The 10406-nt window shown below is 42.9% G+C and overlaps 1 protein-coding gene across 6 annotated transcripts in view; it reads left to right on the forward strand.

The window, feature by feature from the left end:
* The window catches only part of PARD3B (par-3 family cell polarity regulator beta), a 901201-nt gene extending 895948 nt beyond the window's left edge, over positions 1–5253 (forward strand). For 3 of the 6 annotated variants that reach the window (XM_039844927.1, XM_039844934.1, XM_039844933.1), the window contains one exon: positions 1045–1402. In XM_039844927.1, the coding sequence (XP_039700861.1) occupies positions 1045–1402 (358 nt within the window). Of the gene's footprint in view, positions 1–1044 lie in introns of all 6 variants that reach the window. The other 3 variants (XM_039844925.1, XM_039844928.1, XM_039844932.1) reach the window with 2 other exon arrangements.
* Positions 5254–10406: the final 5153 nt, after the last annotated feature.

Raw genomic sequence — 10406 nt, forward strand, 5'->3', positions numbered from 1 at the left:
CTGACATTGGAGAGCTTTTCATTAATTACGATTGTTGCTGTTTTCTTTTTAAAAAAATAATAAAAGGGGGGTTGGTAAAATGTGGGAAGGATCTGGCGATGGTGGTGGTGAATATGTGCACAGAAGGTTTATGGGATTTTAAGAGCTGCAAACAGAACTCATCTGTTTAACCCCAGGCTAGATAAGATGCAGTCATCTGTACATTGTTTAGAGAAGTATTGCTTCTGTTATGGCAAATGGATCAGAAGATGCTTGTTGTCTTAGCACAAAGATTCAGACAGGGTCGCTTTCTGTTAGTGCTTATTCTTGCCCTGGACCTTCCTGTGTGCCTACTCCTTACAATGTGTAACACACAGCTGGTTTGGCTTTTCCCAGTCTGCTACTGGCCTGGTGGTGCTTCTTGTCTTTGTGGGAGAATTGCTTTATATCAAAGTTCTTTGTGGGTAATTCCTAGCTCTGGGTCAGGACTTTTTTCTAGGAACTATAGAGAAGGGAGGACACACTAATCCACATAGGGATGTGACAGAAGCCAACCAGAGACTTTGGCTCCTGTACATTTCTGCCATCATCTGTAGGACAGGCTTCAGTGAGGCAGAGAAGGGGAGGAGTGGAATGAGCCCAACCTTAAGAGAGTCAAGTTCTGAAACTAGTTTGGCTACTATAATAAAGGCCAACGTAAGAGGGTATAAACAAGATAGAAGTAGGTTTCTCTTTCATGTACCAATCTGAGTGTAAGCAGTCCTGATTGGTACGGTGGCTCCATGGTGTCGAGGACCCAGGCTCTTGCCTTCTGTTGCTCTCCTTCCTCATCATGTGGCTTTCTCCTTGTGGTCTAAAATGGCCACTCCAGTGGCCAACAGGAAGGAGAGAAAGGAGGAAGGTTCCCTCTCTTCTTTGCAAGGGCACACATCACTTCCACTCACATTCCATTGGCCAGGCCTAGTCTGTGGCCACACCAGACTGCATGGGAGGCTGAGGAATGTGGTCTTCAGCAGGGCAGCCAGCTTAATGGCTGTTCATACGTGTCTGTTTTTCGCTTTCCAGGGGCGGACCAGCTGATCCTGTAGACTACCTGACGGCAGCACCTCGAGGACTCTACAAGGAGAGGGAGCTTCCATATTACCCAGGGGCTCATCCCGTGCATCTCCCCAAAGGGAGCTACCCCCGCCCCCCGGATCTGAGGGTCGCGGACCTCCGGTATCCCCAGTATTACCCACCCCCACCAACCCCCCAGCACAAAGGACCCTTTCGCCAAGATGTTCCGCCTTCGCCTCCTCAGCACCACAGAGTGCCAGCCTATCAGGAAATGGGCAGAGCAGGGCCCCGAGGGGGCAGCCCAGACCAGTACCCTTACCGAACCCAGGATCCCCGGCAGAAGAACCCCATGACCGCAGCTGTGTAGCTGAACACCACCGAGCCCAGCACAGCCCAGAAAGGAAGACATCCAACACCACCTTGGCCCTTCCTGCAGGCCTTCTTCCTGTTAAGAATTCTCCATGGTACAGATTAAGTTGTTTTCACTAAGGTTGCTAACACCTGACTGCTAATCAGAGGGAAAAGGAAGGGACAAGAGTTTGGAGGGGAAATATCAGAAGCAAGAGAAAGGATAGAGCCGTAAAAATAATACTGCCTGATATTTGAAATGCTTTTAGAATGGTTCGATTCAATGAGGGCGGCATTCGAGTGGGCAAACAACAAAGGAGAGGTACTACCTGGTGCCTCCCTGGCCGGGCGACCTGCGTGAGCATGCCCGGTAGAGTTGGCAGCACTGGCGCAGGCTCTGCTCTGGGTCGTCATCCATTCAGAAGCCGACCTTTGGCCCCCTTATCAAAGTTGTTAAGTCTGAAGAGTGGCTGCAAATATGGGCATCTTAAGAGAGTAATTTTTTTTAATGAGGGGAAAAAAAAAAACCAGCAAACGTGACTTGTGATCTTGAACTATTTTATACCCAGAGGAAGACTGCATTTCTTTATTTGTAGAATTTCTCAGGTTCCTGGTACCATTCATTTGGTATTCGTGTTTCACGTTTCCTCATTTTTTTATATAAAAGATGCAAACGCAGTATTAGTGTCCTGGGAGAATGTGAAAAGTTAGTTGGAGCTTCCAGAAGGATTATATTCCAAGGACCAAGGTGATCTGGGTCAGAGGCTAAAACTCCTGGGATCCTTGCTTTTCTTCCTCCCACATCCCAGGCACAAAAGCATGGAGATATCTGGTTTCAGAGTCATCCTCAAATCTCCTGCCTGTCATTATGGTAACAGGGGCCTTTTTCTTAAGGCTCCCACTTGAGGGCTAAAGTGTACTTGAGAAAAAGAACCACGGATTATGTCACACAGGAAGCAGTGCCCTGGAGGTGCCAATTCCAGACTCAGTGCCAAACAGTGCCATCTGCACCCGGGGATGGGGAGGGGCTGACTGTGACCTTTGGAGATTGATAGCCAGCAGGTAGTAGAGGGAGGTGACTGACAGATATATGTGTATATGTGTGTGGGTGTGAAAGTGTGTGATTACCAGTGTGGAGAATGGAAGATAAAAATGTCTTCTGGAAATTTTGATGAGTAAGGGAATAATAAAGGAAAAAAGAAAAAAAAAACAGAAGGGAAAGGAGAAGAGGCATAAAAATAAGTCATTCTGTATCTGCTATATTTCATTAACAAAAGTCAGGGCAAGACCAAGGCCAGGGTCTTCAATTGGAAAATGAAAGTCATGGCTTTGAAAAGCTGAAACCCCACCCTCCAAAACCCATCACCATTTCTTTTGAGCTTTGCAGCTATTTTCTACTTATTTCAACAGACCATCTAAAACTTACAACCTGACCCAGACGGAGAATGCAAACAAAAGACTGAGAAACAGTAAAACCTGGGAGCAGCAGTTTGTATTGTTCAGGGACTGTTGAAATACTTTAAGCCTTTCACATTTCTTCTTCATTCCCTCCCCAAAATAAAAATGTCTTGAGTTCAGTTTAGAGGTATTTTGGCTGAGATTAGAATACCTCTGACTGATAGGATTTAATAAATTATAGTATTATTGAATATGTAGAGTACCCATCTAATCCAGTTTAGTCTTTTTTTTTTTTAATTTAAAATAGAGTTTTGTTACCAAGAATGATGCAACTGCTGGTTTTAGACTTAAATAGTGTTATTTACTGGACTTTAAGAGGTGTCGTTTTCTAAACTACGATTTACTTATGGCTCTCTTGAAAATAGACTTTCAAATAGTTTGTTGCCCTCTGTCATCTCTCTTAAGCCCCTAGGCACCTTTACATTGTTTGCAATGTGTGCAAAGAAGTTGAGGATCTCAGGCCCTGGTCACCTAGAGATGGAGTGGAGGTGAGCTGCAGGGTATCGCCGCCAATGTGCCGAATGCTGCCTTCCCCTCAATCTAAATAGATATTTATGAAGAAAATGGCAAGGTGAGGGAAATGTAACTTGTTTTAAAGCATTAAAAACCTGCTCTGCAGTATGTTTCATTGTTTAACCAAATATCTGTGGACAAGCCAGAATGCTCCTTCTGGATTAAGGTCAAGGCCACAGAAGGGGTGACCAAGGGAGGTAGTATGAAGTGAGATATCCTCTGTGTATGGGAGAAGCAGCCCTTCTAGGAAGAATGTCCATATTTTCATCACTGTTGCCACCTTGAGAGCAGAATACCTCCTGCAGGCAGGCTCAGGGTAAGCTGCTCCAAGCATGGTTTTGTTTTGTATATACAGTCAATAAAACAATTGCTAATCCTAACATGCAGGCGATGATGTGAAGGTATATTAAAGTGGACCAAAAGATTATAGCAGTTTTCTTGCTTGAAGTATATAATACATGCCCCATTTGACCCTGCCCAAAAGAAGCTAACATTATATGTATGACAGAGGATCTGTCAAGCCAAGCAACAATTAAGAACAACTTGAATGTAAGCTTTATAAATGCCTGTGCACCTACCCTCCACTTGTCACCACCCAGAGGTTACAGAGCTCTTTCCCAATAGTTAGGAGAACAGGTTGTTTAGAGCATTTAGAAGACCAGGCTATAATCAGTAGGTGCGTAGTAGTAGGAAATAGTTCCCGATTTATTTATGGCCTTGGAAAAACTCAATCAGGTGTCTCATTGTAGCTCAGAATGCTAATAGTCCCCCAGGAATAGGTGGCACAGAGAGACAAACTCATCAACATATACCCACCTGGCTCCTGATCTGACCGCTGGGTCATTTAAGCCTTGAAGTGATGTTTTGGCCTCAAGTCACTAGATATTTTAAAGCGCTCCGCTTTCATCCCTTTTTGCAGGAATAGAGAGATGAAAGGGAGCAAACCACTGAAAACTTTTTGACGCTGGAGAATTTAGTCCTCTGCAAGGGAGAGAAACACAGTATCCCATTAACCTGTTGTATCACTGAGCTGTGGCAATATCACTCTTGATATAATAATTGTTTCCCCACACTATCAAACCAGTGGATGAAAGGCAAGCTCAAAGGTGAGCATTTACTTAAATCATGATTGAGTAACAAACCAAATTTGGGGAAGAAAATTACCGTGAAGTTCATTATTCATAGATTCTTAAGTCTATATGCATTGACCCCCATAGGTCAACACAGAGCAAAGATCTTATATTCAGGAGCATGGTGAGATCCCCCTGTCAACCTGTGGAGGAAACCGCACACATTGCCTGATAGGAGAGATTCGACACTTCACTGTCGCTTGTTTTTGCCATCAACTAAATAAAATTAAAACATGATTCATTGTTCCTTCCAAAGATTCATGAACGTCAGAATTAAATCTATCTTCTGAAGGAAATCCACCTGATGGCTTTTGGAGTTGCCATGCTCAGAGGTGGTACACATAGAGATCAAGTCTATGAGTGTTTATTCTCCTAACCTGTAACCGCCACATTTATCATTATTATTATTAATTATCATTATTTTGGAGGAACATTTCAGGGGGATAGATCTGGAGAGTTTGGTGTGGAGAGGAATGTGTGTCTGCAAAATTTCCATTGGCATTAAACTCCGAAATCCACAATGAATGGCCTTCAAACCAGTGCTAAACCGGTGGGTAGACACCCTGCTGCTTTCTGAGTCCGTGAGCAACAGAAAGCCCGGATTTGGCGCAAATAGGCAGGAGGGAGTTGGATTCAGAAACAGTCCACAGCAGGATTTCTCTGCACTCCCAGTTCACACTGGCTTTGGTGGAAATGATGTCATAATGAGACCACACAAAGAGGATTCTCCGCAAGATATCCCTACAAAGTCACCTTTCTGATAAAAAAAGAGAATCAAAGTTAGATATCTAAAATAAGCCTAGAACCTCCTATGCAGCTACAACTTCTCAGTGAAACTCCTTCTCCCTCCTGTCCTTAAATAGTAATAGAATCACGCACAGCCTGACTTTTAAAGATGGGCTTAACTACCAAACCTAGTGGAGAGTCAACTAACCCCATACTGTCTCCTGACTCAGCTTTTTCAGAGAGTGCATCTCTGCTGCCTGCAGTGCTGTTTACTACTGGAACTTAAAAAACAAAACCTGCTGTTTATACAGCCACTTTTTCTAGTGTTTTCCTGTGCTTATATGTACCAAGTCTGTTCATAAGTTCTGAAGATAAATTATGTGGATCATATTTTGGCATATGGGGGTGGAGAATGAATTCTTTACAGATCTTTTAGGGTGATTCCATTTGTACCACAGAAAACATTTTGAATGTTGTTATATATGAATATACAAATTTTTCTTGTTTTATTTTGCATTAAAATAAAGCTTTATTCAGTCAGTGAGACGTCAGAGTGTTGGTTTCCACCCATCCCCAGTTCGTTCCAGGGTTTGGTGAACAAATAGATTGGTTCGGTCCTGCTTGCCCTTGAACAGCAACATCACAGGACAGAGGACACAAGGAATGAGTATCTGCCACATGCTGGGCTCCCCGAGAAACAGATGCTGAGACCATGATGAACAAGCAGGATGTTTATTTGGGAGTGCACTTGGGCTCAATCCTACGAAAGGCAGGGGAGGGAAACAGGAAGGGGCGGAGGGAGAAGCTGAGCTGCAATGTGCTACCAACTAAGGCCTCAGCCAACTCCACAGGGAAATCTGGAGCTATGCTGGCCCTGCAGAGTTGTCTCAAGTTAGGAAAAGGGAGCCTGGCCTTTATGCCACTGTGTTGGTCAGTGGGTATGAGCTACTCCTGGAAGGAGGTAAGATCCAGGCCCAGGCCGTTTTTTGGAGTGAGGCAATCCTAAACGAGGGCCAACAGCTGGAGGTCATTTTGGAAAGGTATTCACAGCAACTGTTTAAAATACATTTTTATTCCTGAAGTAGGATCTGGACAGCACATTACAGCATCCACAACAGCGTCCAATGCTGTTGACCCCTCTTTCATGCTAGAAACTCTCTTACCTTGTCTACAGTAACATGTTTCTGAGTTGGTTTTCTTTGAGACCATCCCTGTGTTTCCTAAATTCCTTTACTGGCTTATTCTCAGACCTCCCCACAGTCTCCCTTGCAAGTTCATCCACAGCCAAGGTTTCGGCTGACATTTCTGGATAGATGTGCTCACCATCGCCAACTCAGATCTGTCTCCTGAGCTTTCCGCTTTCCTACTGGACACTCCCACTCAGACTTTCCACAGCCCCTTTGAACTTAATACGCCCAAACTGAAAACATAAGCTTCTAAAGAAATCCACTTCTTATGACTCTGTCGTGGCCAATGGCACCACCACGTTCACAGTTACAAATCGGAAACCTGGATATTATCCTTGACTTCCATTTATAACTCTGCGCCTTCTCCCCAACCCATCCCCATCTGATGTGATGGAAGGCCAGCAATTCCATTCTGCAACTCTGTTCAGTATATCCATGGTTCCTGACATCCTACTGTACCTTGGCCCAGCATCATCATTTCTCATTTAGCCTCTTCAGTAACCTTCTATGTGATCTAACCGTGCTCCCTTCCAGCCCATCTCTACACTATACAGACTCACCACTTGCTTTGGTAAATAAGATTTTATTGGAACACATACACACCCATTCGCTTATATATTGTCTAGAATTCTTTCATGCTACAACGTCAACTTCTGCTCTGCACTGTCAGAGGAATTTTTCTGAAATGGAGATTGGAGCATATTACCATTCTGGAGGCAGCATAGTCTTGTCGGAAAAAACACTGGTTTTGAGAATGAGCAGACCTCGATCTAAAATGAGGTTCGACCACTAAATAGTTGCATAACCTTGGGTAAAATATTTATCTCTCTAGGCCTGTTTCACCATTTGTGAAAGGGAATTATAATTTATATCTTATGGGATTATTTTGAGAATTTACTCATATCACAAGTATAGGCGTTCTGGAGCCAGCTTGAACCTGCTCCCAAGAGCCAGTCATCCACCTCTCTTCCCAACTCCATGTTCAGTGATATCATGTTGGTAGTATGAAATAGGTGATGTAGGAAGAATTTACAGCACAGAAATTGGCATACCCTGAAAATTGAGACTTTTTATTCCCTCTGGAGAGTCCAGTTGTTAAATGTTTACTAGCACCCCACTGTATATAACATATGTTGTTGCCCAGTAGTGAAGGAAAATTAATCCTTGCCCTTGTAAATTTCCAGTCTCTCTCTCATTCACTCTCTGGCTCTTGATCTCACAAACACACACACCCAGACACACACCACACACACACACACACACACACACACCAGAGCACTTCCTGTCCTTACTGACATCTTAAAGTCTAAAGTCCAAAGCCCTTCAAAATCAGTCCACTGTGCCTCTCCCCTCTCTTGTTTTATTACTCCTAGTTTTTTATATCTTGTGCTATTGTTAATTACAAATTACTTCTATTTCTTTGAACAAGGCATGCTCTTAACAGCTCCATACCATGGCAACACAAGTAAGCACAGCTGCCCCTGCTCAAAATGCCTTTTATCCTATGGATCCTTGCTCATCCTTCAGGTCCCAGATTGAGATCTTTCTCCGTGAAGACTTAAAGTCAGAAATTGGACATTGGCTCCCTCACATCCATCCCACCCTCCTGTGGCAGGACTTACTGCAGGCCAGAGGTGCTAAAGCTGAAGACCACATTTTCCAGATTGCTCATAGCTTGAGTTCCACATGAGGCCCAACTTCTACCAAACAGACCAAACGCTCTAGAAGACAGAACTGAGGCCCAAGCATGCTTTTGCTGGCAAAACACAGTAGCAGAAGCACTTGGTTGTACTGCAGAAGCACCTAATCTAGCTCCCTGGGGGTCAAGAGGCTGTGTGAGGATCATTTGTTGTGTTAGCATGGATTACAGCTTAGGCAACGTGATTCTGCTGCCAACAGTTGGGCATTGGCTTTTTGAGGCCCTGACTTTCTGATCTTTGAAGGATAGCAACTCCAGTGGGCCAGTTATGTAATGTTCTTGTTCTGAAATTTATTTCTGGAAGCCTTGTCTAGAGCCTGCTCCTCCAGCCCTTCCAATAATTTTGCAAACACCTAACTCCCCACATTCAATCCCTTTCTGTTTGAACTAGCTAGAAGGGACTCGATTATCTGCAACTAAACCCACCAAGACACCTTCCACAGGCCTCCTCCTGAGACAGAGTTGGTAATTCCATCCTGTATGTTACCAAGGTACTTTCTGCAGACCCTCAATAAAACTTTTATTACCTCGATTACAGTGATTAGTTTCCATGTCTGTGTGGCCTTCTAAGGAGTATTGTATTTGTAACACATTGCCAGGCTCTGACTCTGTGCTCAAGAAATATTTGTTGAATTCATTTGAATGAAGAAATGAGGTGTGAGGATTCTTTTTCTGAATTGCTGCACTGCTGACATTCCACCTCATAGCTCAAACCATAAATCTCAAAGTCCTGTTGTTAAAGATCGCCTGGTATTATTGTTGAGGTGAATGGCGTTAGCTCACGTGTGCAGGCCGGATTCCAATTTAAAACACGAAGGAGCCTAGGAGATTGTAAATGCAATGGATAATGCATTATTTAGAGAGTAAAGAAAGACTTAAGTAAAGGGAAAATGTATTACTTACAACCCACTAAGATGGAAATACTTTTAGTGACAGACGATTACTATTATTATTGTATAATTCCTTGGATTTTAGGCAAGTGTTTTGCAATCACTCGCACTACTTGTTCCTTTCAACAACTGTGGGTGGCGAGTTGGATGGCTCTCTGACTTTCTGTAAGGAAACTGAGTCCTGTGTACAATGGTACTAAAATAAAGATTTAATGAACACCATTTAGGCATATCCAAAGAAACTAGAGATTACTTCATAAGTGTCTTGACAATTGAGATTTCTTTTTCAGTGGCTATGTTTATTCTCATGAATTATTGTTTATAAATGTTTCATGATCACAGTAATTTTTAATTCTCATGCAAAGAACATTAGGTTTATACTTATTTTACAGCTGAAGAAACTGAGGCATGAAGAAACCAACCAGGTAATCCAGAGCCACACATGAAAAAGCTGAACTTCCTTTATTAATTATTTCTTGAGAACCTACTATGTTCTTGGCGAACTGTGCTAGCTTCTGAGTGGGCTTTCTGCAACGAGGGTGGGCACTTCGCTGGCTTGCATTAGAAAGTCTATCCTTAGTGTGTGCCCAGTGAGCATCACTCCATACCTTCCTAATCACTGGACCCTCAGAGGTCATTTGTCATGGTTAAAGATGGCTTGTGTCCTCTGGAAGAGGAAGAGAGATGCTTCAACTGTCAACATTTAACATTCAACTATTATCCTCTTGACTTAAAACTTTATTTGGCTGGTTGTTACTGACTCTCCCCACATAATCCCAAATACCTAAGTTTGCTGCATAATAATAAATGTGAAACACCATTAAAAAGTAGTCTGCCTGGACCATAACGGCCTTTGACTCTGTATGTCTTATGCCTAGTCAATCCAATAAGAAGTACAGAAATAAAATGAGATTCAACTGTAGCCCAGTGGATACTTAGACGCTGTTAAATATTACAAAGGATCCCAAATGTGGAAGAGCTTTGGATTCTTCCCTCAAAAACCTGAGAGATGAGTAGGAGAGAAAAACAAGTATACAAAGAACCAAAACTCAATGATGAATGTGGTGAGTGCTTTAGGGAGGTGGACAACGACAGTGAAGACTGACTTTTGACTTTGAGTATAGACAGGATCAGAATAGTTCTAATGGAAGATATGGCATCTGAAAAAGCCTTAAAGAATGGTAAGAATGTAAACAGGCTAAGCATAGAAGGGTATTGGCTTTCTAGATAAAGAACAGAACACACGTATCTGAACAGAAAACCTTCAAATACATACGATCTGGTGGCCAGGGGTAAGACAGGTTGTCCGATGGGAGAGGGAGAGTTGTAGTTTAATAATAATAATAATAGCTAATATTATTCAGTGTTTAGCAAGTGCCAGATACTGGTCTGAATGTTTTTCATAATTTATCCCATTTAA

Source organism: Pteropus medius, unplaced genomic scaffold (assembly GCF_902729225.1).
Source record: "Pteropus medius unplaced genomic scaffold, Ma_sr-lr_union100, whole genome shotgun sequence".
NCBI lineage: Eukaryota > Metazoa > Chordata > Mammalia > Chiroptera > Pteropodidae > Pteropus > Pteropus medius.